Below are 15985 nucleotides of genomic sequence, written 5' to 3' on the forward strand. Positions count from 1 at the left end.
GCCTGCTTCTATTAGTTGAAAAGGAGCTGGCTGTTAAGCAGATATTTTGGAAAGGCAACTACACAGCCTGGTGGACCTGCCATCTGTATGGTGTTGCAGTTCCCCTCGTTTTTGGCATTTCAATTTTAAGTCGAGGCCGTTGCAAAAAATCAAGGGACAGAAAATGTCTAATTGAATCCCAGCCAAACTCTTAGCCCTGAATTTCGAATTTACTGAACTTCTTTGCCAAACTGGACAGTAGGAGATTATGGAAGACCAAATGTGATGGAATACATTTATGATGAAATAAGCAATAAAATGTATAATGAAATAATTAAAATATGCAATTAAATAAGCAATTAGATATCTATTAATTATTTTAAGTCTCTTATTTCATGGAGTTTTTATTCTGAAGGATGGGCCTTTCATGTTCACTGACTGGCAAAGTCATTTTGAAATCAATACGCCTTGAAATAAATTGTTGTAGAAATCAATAAGAGTCAATGTGCAAAGTGTCCTTCCAAGACTTAATTAACAGATACTTATTTAATTATTTTATCTAGTTTATTGCTTATGTATATATCAATTTATTTAATTGCTAATTTATTGAATTTGGTCTTCCATAGTTCCATAGGAACATTGCATGTTCATACATTTCCACTTAACCTGGCTTTAAAAAAAATACACTAATTACATCGTAATATTGAATTACCCAATATTACAGAGGTGTAGTCTCACAGGCTGCTTGTTATTCAAGCTGTAATGGGATCTCGTGCTGTCCGTCATTTATAAGAATGCCTAGTACAATAACTTCGCGTTGCCATGGCGATACCTAATGGTACTTTTCCAAATTAAAAGTTTCAGTGAACTGGAGGTAAGTTGTTGAAATAATAGGATAGCTCGTGTCCAAAATCAAGTACAACATCAGTGGCTACTTAATATAATATAATATGAGATTTCCCTCATGCATGCTTTCAACATTTTTTTAAAAGCCAAATTAGCAGTTAGGGTAGCTATTATTCGTAAGTGCCTTGGCTACCAAGTTACGGGCTATTGTTAATTGCATCCGAGTTGGTTACTTTTCGAGTTTTAGAAAGTTACTGTGCTAAAGTTTGCCCGCGCAGCGAGAGTTAATTAGGCTATAATAAATATATAGCTTAATGCTATCTATTTCACAGACCTTTCAATGATGTCACCATGTCAAAAAGACGTGGGCTCAGGGACCGAAACAGCTGCCCTAATCTATGCGCAGTCCTACTTTTCCAAGTAAGTAACAAAGAGCAAGAACCAGGCTGCAAAGAAAAGAGATAAAGCCGTTTAGTTCTGTGCACAGAAGAACTATGTTCACGCTTGAAAGCAGTGAATAAATCAGACTGACCGATCACTTTCAAAGACCTTGTTCTGCAAATCACACAGTAAGTTAAAGAAGGTGACGGAGTTAGTCTAGTCTAGGCTACCTAAACTACTCCACGGGATAGGCATTCAGTGACTCTGTCTTTCACCTTGTTCATAGTATCGCTTCGTGATCAGTGTGCTAATAGGCTACTGTCGGCATTGCTGGTAGTCCATGAATGCTGAATCTCCGCAAAAGACCCCGTTCTCCGATGGGACAGAAACTCCCATTGTCTTGACGATGTTTGTTAATGATATATTAAACTGGCTCGATCTGTACTTTTGACTTTTGACTTGAGCTAAGTTAGAGGCTAGCTAACCATTTGACGTCTTCTGTTTTTTTGGACAAGAGGAAAGAAATCATGACTGCAATAAAGATCAAGGTAGGCCGAATAAAAATGCAGTATTCTTTTATTTGTTTTTTATTTTATTTTTTGCCTTCTCTTCACTTTCACTTAGCTAATATGGTTTCGTCAGCAAACGTTAAGTGTGAAAGGGAAAGGCAATAATCCGTTTAAGCTTCCTTGGAATGTTCAGTAAGCTATAAAATATTAACATGGAACAACAGAAAAAAAGGATTTCTGCTGCTGTTTCATGTATCCAACCAGCTAAAATTATATCCATGTAGATTATTTGTGCGAACAGACAAAAATAAAAAAAACAAAAACACTAGGCTAGCGTAACATAGCAGACAATTTGCGTAAAATAGTTGGAACGTCTTCTCTGCATCAATGCTGTACATTTTTTAGATGTAGGCTATGCCCGTTTTTTTTGTAATAGGCGGAAATTGGTTTGCAGTGGTGGCCTACAACAGTGGTTCTTGAACTCGGTCCTCGGGGACCCCTGTGTATGCTGGTTTTCATTCCAACCTCAATAGCAATCCCAGAATTTTAACAAGCTGTTAATTTTTCTTAATTAGGTGCTTTTCATGTTTTAGAGCTGGGGTTCCAGAAAGGGCCAGTGTGGGAGCACACACCTGATTCTACTAATCGATCACTAGACTCATTGCTAAGCACCTTGAATAGTAGTAGAATCAGGATCAGGTGTGTGCACCCACATTGGCCCTTTCTGGATAAGACTGGGGACCCCAGCTCTAAAACATGAAAAGCACCTAATTAAGAAAAATTAACAGCTTGTTAAAATTCTGGGATTTCTGTTGAGGTTGGAATGAAAACCAGCATACACAGGGGTCCCCGAGGACCGAGTTTGAGAACCACTGGCCTACAAAATAGGCTAATTATTATTGTGGGGCATCATTGTAGGCTACACTATCTTACTGTTACCTTCCACTTTTATTTTATTATTGAATTTGTCACTCTGAAGGGGTAGCGCCTGGATATTTTGTACCAATGAAGCCTTAACGTTAAATATATAGTGTATAAATTAAATAGTAGCCTGTTGTGTATATTAGATGGATATTTAAAATGAGGAAGGTGGTGGTGAGGGGAGAGGTAACTTCTACATTTTTGGAACGCAATGGCTTTCTAGAAAAAAAAAATAGGCAAACAATTATATTAAAATGAAACTTTTTATTGTTCCTTTTAAAAATTTGTATTCTGTGCTCTTTTATTTGGAAAGTGCATTGAAGTGAAACATTTCTGTACTTTATGCTTCATTTTTGTATATTGGTATCACCTCCCAAACTGTCATAGGTATATGTATGTGTATTTGTTTGTGCATTATGCATATTTTCTTTGTCTTTATATATACAGTGCTGAGAATCTTTTACCCCTTCCTGATTTCCTCTATCATTGTATATTTGTCACACTGAATGGTTTGAGATCTTTAGACAAAATGTAATATTAGACAAAGGGAACTTGAGTAAACACAAAGCACATTTTAAAAATGATAATTTCATTTAGTCAATGAAAACAGTTATTGAACACCCATATCACCCATGTGAAAAAGTAATTGCCCTCTTAAACTTAACTTGTTGCACCACCTTTAGCAGTAATAACTGCAACCAGACACTATATTTGATATCCTATAATTTGATATTAGTCTTTCACTTTGCTGTGGAGGAATTTTAGCCCGCTCTTCTTTTCAGAACAGCTTTAATTCAGACAAATTGAGCATTTTCGAGCATGAACTGCTCGTTTCAGGTACTGTCATAGCATCTCTATTGGGTTGAAGTCAGGACGTTGACTAGGCCGCTCCAAAACGTAAATTATTTTTTTCCGCCATTCAAGTATGGACTTGCTTCCAGACTGATATAGATCGCCAAACCTTTTTCTCATCTCTTCTGGAATTTCCTTTGATCACATCATAATGTGCTTGTAGAAACTTTGTGGTGACTGCTTCAGTCTGATGGTATGGTTCAATATGAGTGAGGCTTAGATTCAACAGGGCTGGCTGCAATCAAGCCTGGCTGTATTCAATCCGCTGAATCAAATTATGAATTAAATTTAGGTAATTGGTTGATTGAGTAACTAAGGGGGCAATTACTTTTTTGCATGAGCGATATGGGTGTTTGATAACTTATGAAATAATAATTTTAAAAATATGTTTTGTGTTTACTCAGTTTCCCTTTGTCTAATTACATTTTGTCTAAGCATCTTAAACCATTCAGTTTGACAAATGCAATAGTATGCATTTGTTATATTTTATTATATTTTCCATGGCAATATAAGAATAAAGAATATGGCATTTTGAAAGTGCTCCTCTTCTGTCATGCTCAGGCCCAGGGAACGCCTCGCATGCGGCGCCCCAGGACACCCTTTCTGGATGGGTTCACCCGTGGCATGATCATTCTCTGCACCTCCCTGGCTGTGGTCTTGTCCTCCATTGCTGTCTGTGATGGCCACTGGCTTCTGGCAGATGGGCAGATGTATGGCCTTTGGCACTTCTGTGCCGTGGGGGCTCGTGGGGGGACAGGGTCTGGGGCCATGATTGCTGAGGTGGGGGCCTTGCCCAACTGCACCACCCGGCTGAGCCTGGCTGGGGTGGAGGGGCTGGAGGTGGGGATGGGGCTCTGTCGGTCATTGACCTCCTTGGCTGTGGTGGGCGCCATCTTTGGTTTGGAGCTGCTTGTGATGTCACAGGTTGGTGGTGACCAGGACTCAAGCCGCCGCTGGGCCCTGGGCTCAGCGCTGGTGCTTGTAGCCTTTGCCCTGTCCGTCTTTGGGGTGCTGGTATTTGTAGTCCTGCTGCGTGCCCATGCCTCACCCCTGGGTTTCACCCTCACCTTTTGGTGCCAGTTCACTGCCGTCTTCCTCTTCTTCCTCAATGGAACAGCTTCCCGCCACATCCACCACATGGTGCTGCCCCCTGCTGGTGAGCCAGGGAAATGCTAGGTGGAGGCAGTTTCATGTCTGATCATTCCCAGACCCAAAAGACACATTAATTTTACTTCTAAAGAGTGTGTGTCATTGGTTTGTGCAATATGAATTATACACAATGTAATAACATCAAAATACATGAGGTATTTTTTTGTTAGAAAATACTTGGACTTTTGTCCAAATTTTACACAAAGTTTTTTCATTCAAAACACATTTAATTTACAAACTTTGTAATGCCATTATTACTTAAATTTTGTATCTGATTCCACCTTCAGTTCACAACAAATGTTTTATGCTGTCTCTCATTATAGTTTATGAAGTGGAATTCATTTTATGCCACAATTTTGTTTAAAGTAATAATAGATATTTTTGTTGTTAACTTCCCTTGAATATTTCCATAATATCTCAGTACTAGTTTAACCCTTTTGACAGCTCTACGATTTTTCATTTGCTTGTGGATCAGAATAAATTCACCTCTGCTGTCAGGCAAAGTCTGTCTATTTATCTCACGGTTTCACTTTCATTTACTAAACCCAGTTTGAAGTACCAGTGTCTTACCTGAAAGAAACATGACGATGGGTGTATTTAAAAAGTTCTGGTCATATTTTTCTGCTCCTGAATGGATCACATTAAACAATGGTCTTTTTGACTGGTCAGACAGTATAGTTTATTTGAGACCGAAGAAAGCAATTGAAAATTCATTTTCAATAATCATTTTAATTGAAAATTAAAATAATTGCATGTTATTTTCACCTGCTTTTATTACCTATGTTGTGTACCTGACCAGAGTCTTTTATTGGAGGTCGGACTGTATAATACAAATCTGTGATTGTGTGTGACAAAGGTTATCTGTTCAGCTGCTCTGATCTTGTTTGCGCAAATGGGTGGATTCACTGTTCGCTCCATCTGTCTATGCTGTAATGAATCAACAGTGTCTGTGATTGATTGACAGACATTCAAGCTAATCTCATTGTCTCTACCTTTGTCTCATGTCTAAAGAGTAAGGTGATATCATTTTGATGCTTGTGAGTAAAACTGTCAGATATGCTGGGTAAAATAAATGCTATAAATGTGCTGGGTAAAGTACAAATTAGATACTGCTGTTGCAGCTTTCAGTTTTTTTTTTTTAAATCCTAATGCTTTATCTATGGTGTAGTCAAGTACCTGCAATGTAAGAGTAGATTGGGTCTTGAGGCACAAAGTACTGAAGTCACCCAGTTATTTGGCATTTCTCTGGATCATTCAGTTATGGGTCAGGGAAAAGGAATGACATTTACAGTTAGAGAGGCAGGAATTATGTAAAAAAATAAAAAACAAAAAATCAACAAAGTAAATCACAACAGTGCAGCAGAGTGAAGATTTTGTATTAACCCATGGACTGTAACCTTCATCAACTGACATGCTTCACCCTGCATTTCCAAGTGATGCTAAATAAAGAAGTGTGGGCATCTTTCGATGTGTCAGTAGATTAAGTGTAACAGCTGGCAATGTGCTATAGCGCATATCCACAGTCAGTTGGGCCACTTTACAAGCTTCACTTAAGGTCAGAAGTGTAGATTAGAGGATCTGTATATTTCAATATACCACCATCCAGTTTCCTCCGCTCTCTGGAGACAACCTCATTCCTTTTAAAACAGTGAAGATCCCAAAAATTTTTATGGGTTTTGAACATCTCCCTCTAAGTCCACATGGTTGTAGGGATTCCGGCCATGGGCACAGGTGGCCGAACTTGCAGTTTGATCCCAGGAACAAGATCCAAGAGTGACAAGCTGCATGTAGCACTGTGTCCTCTAACGTAAAAGAACAATTAAACTGAAGACTAGTGCTGTAAATACAGAGCATGAACCCCAAGCTTGTGTAGTCTCTGGCACAGATGGGGATTCCCACATAATCACAATGCTGGGGGAAAATCTTGCCAGGTGTGTTGTCATGTGACACTGCCCTCTAGAAGGCCTTGAGGCCCATTCAGCAGTTACACCAGCCTCCCTCAGATCCATACGAGAGGTAATGATCTCTCAGCTTGAGATTCTTGAGGCCTGGGTGTCCCAGACTCTGAGCTCTGTCAAAGTAAAAGCAGTCTGGAAAGGGAGAAGGTGGGCGGGACCTCTGACACAGGCGCACATTGTCATGGTTACACTTGACTGGCCTGGTGGGTGGTGGAGCCCCGGTGGAGCAGGGACACGTGGGTGAGGGCCAAGCCGCTATGACTGATTGAGTCGTTGTGTGGTCTGGACTCCCCGTGCAGGTGCTGCTTCAGCCTCCACTGCTGCCATTTTCTCTGGAACTCATATTTCACCTGGTGAAAGGTCAGCCCAGGCGCCAATCATCATTCAGTCTATAACATTCAAATATATATATATATATACGCACACACACACACACATATATATATAAAGTACAGGTCATTGCCTCTAACTTCTATCTCCCTATGAATGTATTTTCACCATCTTGTGGTAAATGAAGGTACTGTTATTTCTTAGAGGGAGTCACTCACTAAGTCACTCACTACCTTTGTCCTGAAAAGCAGATGACTTGTCCTGGTTCCACTGGATCATAGGCAAATAGGGTTTCCTGCTGTCTTTTACAGACTCCAACCTTATAATTGAGTTGCTCAGCAGATGAGTTTATGCTAGGCATAACATCAATTTCTGCAGCTGGGAATATACTGAATTCATCGTAATCCAGGGTTTAACGGTAGAACAGCAGCAATGGCTTGCCTGGAATCTCAAGCTAAAATATTTTGAAACCCCAGGCCCTTTCAAAAACCTCAACCTAGAAAGTGTAAATTGCTGAGAATATTAGATGAAAATTTGCCTGACTGATGATTTATTCTGTATGTTTTGCATGCAGGCAATGAGCAAACTCAAAACCTACCTCCCCGTTGAGAAAACAGTACAGAACTGCAACAACAAAGCCCTGTAATGGAGAAGAGTTTATTCATTCATTTATTTTCTGTTCACTGACATTGAAGTGTTGAGAGTCAGAATACAATAGTAATTTTATGCTCAACTAATGCATACACAAGTTTCTCTGATGTTGTTTGAATATGCTGACACTCAAAATCTTCCCATTTACATCCTAAGAATGAAAAGCCAAAGTATAAACAAAGCAGATGAAGTCTCTTACCTGAACTGAGGAAAGAGCCAGCTCCACAGAGTTCCATATTTGACTGAATGGGAAGAAAGCAAAGAGGACGTACTGCAAGCCAAAGAGAGCAACCAGGAGGAAGGTGGACTTTGCAAGTCTCCTTAAGATCAAAAAGAGCACATATGATAGCCATTAAGGACAAAAGTCCATCATTATGTGGCAACCACTGCTTCTACTCTGAGAAATTGGTACACCAGTTCAGTTGTGTTATCAGTGTCTGACACCCTTCCTTCCTGGACAAGGCTACGTGCAATTGTGCACTGTGGGGCTGCAGTCAACACTGCCAGTATTCAGGATTCAATACCAGTTTGTGAAGGCACATGCACACACTTGGACCCAATGTGTTAGCAAGATGAGCAACCCAGCAGCACCTTGTGTAGGAACTTTTGTGTCCTGACCAACTGACCCTGAATCAGGGAGGACTGAGTTTTAAGTAGACATAGCTACATGTAAAATTATATTAGAAAGAAAGGGAACTCACTTGTATTGGTTGAAATCATTGGCATGCTCATCTGGTGTCCTTAATTTTCCCACCAATATTTTTATAATACTCAGAAAAAACATTAAGTTAATCTGCAGAGAAAAACACGATGAGCTTATCACACATTCATATAATAAAAACATAAAGCAAACAAAAATAACACGTTGGGGAAAACCACGATGTTTTGCTGTAATTTTTTAATCTGGTGAACTCCTTGTAGCAGCCACTGAGATTTCTGCACTTACAGTGATGAAGAGCAGGACAGGAACTTTGAGAATCCACCAGATCCAGTTGTGATTTGTCATCTCCCAACACCTTGAACGCCACAGGAGTTACTTAATTACTTAATGTTGCTACAAATTTCTGACATCCTTACTAAGGCCAACTTCCACAGTTTACTCATATAATATTTTGCATATTTATAATTTATTCATCTGGATGTGTTTACTGAGGCAATGAAGGTTAGTAACCTAAGATACATCTACTGTTTCACTGGGATTCAAACAAACAATATTCTGGTCACAACTGAACTTCTCTGACAGTCATGTTCAGTCATGATCATAGATAAATAAGAAGACATTTCTAAATATGATTTGAAATATGTGTTAGCCTATAAATATCCTACCCTTCATCTTCATGCAGATATTTGGCCATCCCCCAACCTAATATAACAATCATTGGCAAACCTAAAAAGGAAATTAACTATTATTCAATTTTGTTATACATTATTTAAAATACAGATAGTAGGTATATATATATAATGCAATAGTAGTTTACAAATTTTCTGGTTGCCCAGCAAATCCCCTGAGCTATATCAGACATTTCCAAGAAAGCTGACTTTTGCTGAATATCAAATGCCATTTGAGGAGATGGGAAAGGTGGTAGATTAAGCAAAGAAAGAAGAGGATAGGAAGGGACAGGTAAGGGCAGAAGAGGAACGAGAATGGGGGGGAAAGGCCCTTGTCATGTTATCTGGACAGATGACCAAGCCTACCCCAACCCAGCACGATGTACCACCAGAAGAACTTCTTTTCAGAGAAGAAGGAAATGCGGACCAGTGTGTGCAGGTAATGGCCCTCAACCAGCAGCCAGCTGTAGTTTGCCATGATACAGTAATGAGATGACATCACCACCAGCTTACAGCCCATCTGCAGGGGGAGAGCCAGAAGAGATAGAAAACAGATTGATACAGAGACCCTTAGGCAGGAATACTCAAATCTGCCTCTCAATGTCAGTAGTACTGCTGGTTATTTCCTCTGCTTGATAGTCCAATAATGTCACTGATTTGCCAGAGATTACACTCACCTGGTGTATCATGTTTAAATCAGTCCCTAATTAGAGGGAAGGAATTAAAACCAGAAGTACTACTGGCCCCGTGGGCCACACTTGAGTAATCACTGCCCTCAAAGTTACAAACTTGATGTAGTGCTAGACCATGGATACTTAAATCTGGACCTCAAAACCAAATCCATCCCTGGTTTTCTTTTCCCCCAGGTAATTGACTGAACAACTGGTGCTACTGATTGGCCAGACTGTATTCTCACCTGATTCCCAGGTAAAGGGAGGGTATAAAACCAGTAGTTCTTGGACCTCGAGGGCCATGATTTGAGTGACAAAGTGCTAGACTATCTCTGTAGGACAATGGCAAGCAAAGACAAGCTGAATGGCATGTTCATTATATATTCTTATGTTCTTAGATACTTAAATAGATGAATTAAAGTTGATTGACTGAACAGATGACTAAAGGACTGATTGATTGGCAGATGAGCAGTAAGCACCGGGAATGAGTCGCAGTGGTATAAGTCCTCATTGGAGAACAGCACAGAGTCCCTGATGAAGATGAAGGCTGCCCGCAGGATGAAAGAAAGAAATAACTGGATGTGGATGTAGTTCCTCATGCAGTGCAGTTTTCTGGATGAGGGAGATAACAGACGTTACACTGGGCATCACAAGTCTGGGGTGTAATCTGGTCCTATGCTGTCACTCTGGCTTCTGTTCCAGTGAATTATCTCTGACTTAATTTATTCAGTTTAATTGCTGTACACATGTACACTGTATAATTTCATAATATACTGTGATTGGTTCCCTCAGGTAACAGAATCTGCAAAGATAATTACAGATACATTTTCCCTGAGAGGTGGTGCTATGGCTCATTCCCTTTGGAGATTACACACCTGAACAGACAGAGTATGAAGATGGCAGCAGCCAGGGACACGAGAGAGAAAGCGTAGCCCACCGTGTACATGGTCTTCACATACAGGAAGTATTTGTGGGATTGAGGCATCTGGAGAGAGGCAATGGGGACAATCACAACTTCAAGGAGAGACGTTTCAGCGCTACTGTTTGAGTGTGCTTGTGTGCATTTTAAAAAATCAACAGAAATTCATGACTCCACTTGATTAATTTAATCCCTGGAACCCCTGCTGTGCCCAAATGTCTAATATCCTGATCAAAGACATAAATGGAAGCGAAAGCAGCAGGACCTACGTCTATGAGTGACTCGTTGAAGGCGTACTCGCAGGCGAACTCATGGGGTGGGAAGGCATCAGTCCAGCCCTCTGCTGTGCAATTCCGGAATACCCTCCCTGGTTAAAAAACAGCGAGACATTGAGAAGAAATTTAAAATAAAAAGGGCTATACTTCACACACCCTATACTGAGGCCTGCATGAATTCTTACATTTTTCCCCACTGCAAAAAGAAACCCACCCACCCCTCAAATCTCATGTGCAACATGAAAAAGGAACACATGAAGGTCAGCACAATGTAAAATGTAAAATATGAAGCACATTAATCTCCCCATTATGAACAGTCACCCTGGAACATTTAATCTGAATTCTACATGGAACACATCTCAATGGTTTAATGGTCTGAACTGGAAATATGAACCCTGCAGAGTGATTAGCCCAGATTTGTCTCATAATTCATTGCATCAAATTCTTTTCAACAGGAAGGCAGCAAGGCAACATGATAAATTTGGATACAAACACCATTTCAGTTCTGTAACAGAAGAACAATATGGTCAGTGTTCTTTTTTTCCACAATGGCAACAACAATTAATTAATCTAGTAACAGTTAAAATTCATAATTATTCTCATGACACCAAGGTGAAATTCAAAAACTAAAACAAATTTACTAATTAGTCAGGGACATGTCAGGAGGGAAATTTATGAAAGGTTGCTCTTGAACTGCAGTGGCAAAGGCAGAGGGGTTTGAAAAGCAGACTTACAATGTCCCTGCAGATGCACCAATTAACATAAATTAGCATATCTTACAAATTTGTCACTAACTGTCATTGTTACTCATGAAGGACATTGTTCTTTGTGATCGTGTGACATTTTGCTTTATTCCATTTTTTACATTTATTCCAACGGATACTGTGCCGGGGACTATGAACCATTCTGACAATTATAGCACAATCCTTTGAGAGTTTGAAAATCATGTACTCTACAAGCATATACAAGGTTAATAATCACATCACATTATAATGGAGATGTGGTGATGAGACTTCTCAGTGCAGGTCAGCAGGATGCAATGCATGACAGTTTTGGCTTCTTTGACTGACAGCTCAAATTCTACAGACAGCCCTACAGACTGATCACAGGTACTGCTCAATGTCCACAGAAGGGAGGAAAGCCTCGTTTCAAACAGGTGCACAGTGTTGACAGTGGGTCCTAGAAGCAGATGGCAGCCACTCACCCTTGGTTCTAAAGAATTTGGGACAGGGCTGGGACACCACCTCTCCAACCAGGGCGTGAGGCCAGCAGTTCAGGTGGTCCCACATGCCTCTGCATCCTTCAACAAAATGAAGAGAAAAAATAAGAAAGCACACACATGCAGGCACACACATATACAGCGCACACACACAAACACATGCACACACACCTAGAATTGACCTAGATTTATGCAGGATTGTTAGCCAGCACACATGGTGTAGTAAGTATATAAAACAATGAACATGTAATCAGAAGAATACACATGCTTAACCTTTGTGGGCCATCACTGTTTCACCATTAAGCAAGGACTGAAATGTGAAAAGCCTAAGTAAACATTCAATCAGTTATATGAATGATTATATGTTAAATATTAGACAGTTTAAGATTCCTTAAAGAACAAACAATTACACAGCGGAAATGCTCTATTGCCTAATGCATAAAATGAATAAATGAACAGATGGGTCTATAGGAGGATGATGCTTTAATTGTCTACTCCCCTCATCACTCTCCATCCTTCCCAGTTCAGTGCTCCACACTGTCAGTACAAACATGTCACACCATAACAGGAAAATCAAACATAGTTACACTTTATCAACAGCAGCAGCAGCAGTGTGAAACAAAAAATATATACTTCTGTTATGTCCCATGATACCCTGCACCCAAACTCAACTTTCTATTTTTAAATGCATCATTTATCTCTGCCATCAAAATCCAATAAAAATGAATAAGTCGATCATTAATTAAATAACTAATCACACAATGGCCAGTTTCTGTCATGGTTCTGTGGTTTGTCTGCGTTTCCCCGTTTGGGCCGCCAGATGGCGGCACTTCAGTTTTTAGTTCTGTTCATTTACCCTGTTTAATTGTATTATTGTCTTCAATTATTCAATTATTGTTTTTTGGTTGTCTCGTTTTCCCTTCCCTCTCTGTGGCCTGATTGTGCATTGTGCCCTCCTGTGTCTCGTCAGTGTCTTGTCTATTTAAGTTCCGTTCTTCCCTGACTCAGGTGCTTTTATGTGTGCTTTTCTGATTGTGTTTCGGTATGTGCTCCCACGTGTACTTTTGACTCTGTGTTTTGTCCTGAGTGTCTTCTACCCTGCCCGTGTTTTGTTTTTGCACTGTTTTGGATTTCTGGATTTTCTATGTTTTTGCGTTAAAGGAACTTTGCTTTGTCCTTTTGAGACTTGTGCTGCGTGGCTTTTTTTTTTTCTCCTTGGTTTTTGTACTTATTAAAAGTAAAATTCTCGGTTTGTATTTACCGTTTTGGATTTTGAGTGTTTTTGACTACGTTTGCGTCCATTCCCTCGCCTCACCTGACAGTTTCGCATTGACAATGAAACCGAATGAAAACTCAATCCAATGATGTATGTTTACAATATACCGCCACTAGATGATGCTATCATCTAACTTGTACAATTAAAGGACTGCCTGAAGCAAAATTCTTGCTGATATTAATGTCAACAGATAAATGAAGGCAATCTGCAAGTCCTATCTAAACTCTTGTAATGACTAGTCTCCCATTTATTTAAAATAAGCTTGCCTGTTGAAACTGCGTTTCTCTTAAACACTTCAGGCAGGTCAAATTATCCAGATTTGTCAAGACAGTCATCACCTTCATGCTGTTGGGCTCCACTTTCTGGGTTTTTAAAAAATATATTTCAGATTTAGTGAATGTTTTCAGTTGGCCAATGGAGGTTTTGTGTGTATTGAAGTGTTTGTTGACATACTGGCTGTACAGTGGTTGGTATAGAGGCATTCGGGAGTTTGTGTTCAAAAGCAATAATATATGCTGCGTGTAACAATATAAAAAACTAATATTTTTGTTTTAAATTGTGAATCAACATTGTAAAATTAATATGTTAATACATACAGTCTCTGGAAATATAACATCACTCTTCAAGCTGTTTTGAGTTACCCCAAGTGTATTTCCTTGTTTCAGACATGGATGCCCCTTTATCAGTTATTGTAAAGCCGGTTAGGTTTCAGAAGTTTCTGTAATTATCTAAAATATTTTTCATTGCACATAATAGGCTTCTGGGCCAATCGTTAATATAAAGCAAAACTAAAATAATATTAAAAACCCATAAAGTGAACTATGCCTTTTAATATCTAACAAAGGAACAATATTGTGGAAGGCAAAGGCTTTGTTGCCAAATCTGAACTGTCTTGCATTCTGTCCCTTATCATTTCCCCAAACATATTTATGGTGGTGTCAGTCAAGGCTGTGAGCTCAATATTTTTTGGCACAAACCGTTCAAAAGAAGTTTGGAGAAGGCTCTATGGTACATATATCACTGTGTAATCTAAAGCTGATGTCTTTTTCACTGGTTTCATGGGCTGTGCTTTTGTGCCATTGAACAGGAGGCTACACATTTCCTGAAAAAGTCATGTCCAGAGGAAAGCGGAAAGGTTGGGTCACTGAGAGAAAAAGACTCAAAGATATGTCTATTTGCAGGAGACATGCATAGCTTACTTTTTTTATTGTGTAAAAACAGGTTTCTTCACTGTTATATAGTATAGCATATAACAATTCACCATGAAATATTAAATGAGGCCGTTTGTTTTAATTTGGTTTGAAGCAGTGGACCATGATGCTTCATAAATAGAGAGGCATCAAATCTACAGGTGAGAATCCAACATGCGGGTGACCAGATTTATGTTTCCCTTAAATTCTTTAGGGTCAGAGGTCAAGTTGAGGTCATCTACTTTGGCATCTTCACTCCCACAAAAAAAAATATTAGGAGATATTTCTTTCATTCTTGCCCGTGTTTTGAACCCCATAATCTCTGTCAAGAGTTAGGACTCACCTGGTTGAGCATATCCAGGTTTAGACAAGTTGTATTTCTGTAGCTTAGAGTAACAGCTTTCCTCTTCTCTGACCAGAATATTATGAGGTTCACATTCTGGAGGAATGCCCTTTCATGAAAAAAGAAAAAAAAAACTGTTTTATACTACTTCAAAGAAAGTATGATTTTTGAATCATCATTTCGAATCAACAATCAATCAAACTATACAGCCTAGTTACAATTACGAATAAGAAATTGCAGATGCAAGTTGCATTACAGAAAATGCTTCGTAAGATGTATTAAACCTAGAGCTTTACCCTGCATTAAACAGTAACTATAAGGACATAGGACACATAATCAGCACAGTAAACCGGCGTATAACGACGCAAATTGGCAATGTTCATTTGGCGAAGCAGACAAATAAATGAAAAATTATCTTAAATGAAAGGATATGGGGATTACGTGTACAGGTACGCCAGATAACAACATAAATTCACTCACCTGTGCGTAAACTTCAAGAAAAACAGTAAGAAGAGCAAGCTCCCTCATTTTGCCAGTCATCTCGATTGATTGCCTTATTTTTAATCCATTCACAATGTTTATTGCAAAACATTTAGTCAGAAAATGCCATGTTGCTTTCTGTCCGTGCGCGCGTCTATAACATGTTCCGATATCCCTCTGATAGCATCAGCGTTTACTATGGATCAATTTCGGTGCGTAATAAGGCATTCCAAAACAAAGAAAATGCTTGCCATAAGTGCATGAGTTCGAGAGCCAGCTATTCCATGTTGGGCGTATTGGAGAACGTTGTCAAACGTATCGCTTGATGAATGTTGCTGTGGATAACTGAAATTCCAACTTGGAAAGCTGTGATGAGGTGCTCACAGAAGTTTATCAAAAATTATAATAATACAGTAATCTTCCAACAGCCTGAACTGCGAGAACTGCTCATGCCAAATAAGTCAATGACCTCTGCGGCTCTGTGGATTTACACAAGACAGAACTACTACATGTTGTATGTTTGTTTCTTTTTTGTTGAACAAGGCAACGCCTACTTCCCAATATCTGGACTGGACATTGCTGTTTTATAGTAGGCTACGGCGTCCAATACTATGGTGTGTTAACGTTAGATTTTAGTATTAACGACTGTGTTTACGAGGTTCTTCTTCTAAGTGGGTTTCCCAAACACAATCGTTAGACCGACTGTT

General features: G+C 39.4%; 2 protein-coding genes across 3 annotated transcripts; one reads left to right on the forward strand and one right to left on the reverse strand.

Annotated features, from left to right (window-relative positions):
- The first annotated feature begins 562 nt into the window (after window positions 1-562).
- Window positions 563-5983, forward strand: tmem37 (transmembrane protein 37). Of its 2 annotated transcripts, XM_035392544.1 has the most exons (3): window positions 563-853; window positions 1158-1754; window positions 4050-5983. In XM_035392544.1, the coding sequence occupies exons 2-3, from the start codon at window positions 1734-1736 to the stop codon at window positions 4662-4664; spliced, it is 636 nt and encodes a 211-aa protein (XP_035248435.1). In that variant the 5' UTR covers window positions 563-853; window positions 1158-1733; the 3' UTR covers window positions 4665-5983. The 2 variants fall into 2 exon arrangements, with proteins under 2 accessions (XP_035248435.1, XP_035248434.1); XM_035392543.1 differs by lacking the exon at window positions 563-853 and having other exon boundaries at window positions 966-1754.
- Window positions 5779-15833, reverse strand: LOC118213577 (secretin receptor). The gene is made up of 13 exons (XM_035392541.1): window positions 15279-15833; window positions 14799-14907; window positions 11975-12070; window positions 10765-10862; window positions 10452-10561; window positions 10056-10188; window positions 9272-9425; window positions 8903-8963; window positions 8523-8592; window positions 8278-8369; window positions 7776-7896; window positions 7524-7565; window positions 5779-6945 (listed from the first exon to the last, which is right to left on the reverse strand). Exons 1-13 carry the CDS (start codon window positions 15336-15338, stop codon window positions 6781-6783), a joined length of 1311 nt encoding a protein of 436 aa, XP_035248432.1. The 5' UTR covers window positions 15339-15833; the 3' UTR covers window positions 5779-6780.
- Between the last annotated feature and the right edge of the window lie 152 nt (window positions 15834-15985).

Source organism: Anguilla anguilla, chromosome 15 (assembly GCF_013347855.1).
Source record: "Anguilla anguilla isolate fAngAng1 chromosome 15, fAngAng1.pri, whole genome shotgun sequence".
Classification (NCBI taxonomy): Eukaryota; Metazoa; Chordata; class Actinopteri; order Anguilliformes; family Anguillidae; genus Anguilla; species Anguilla anguilla.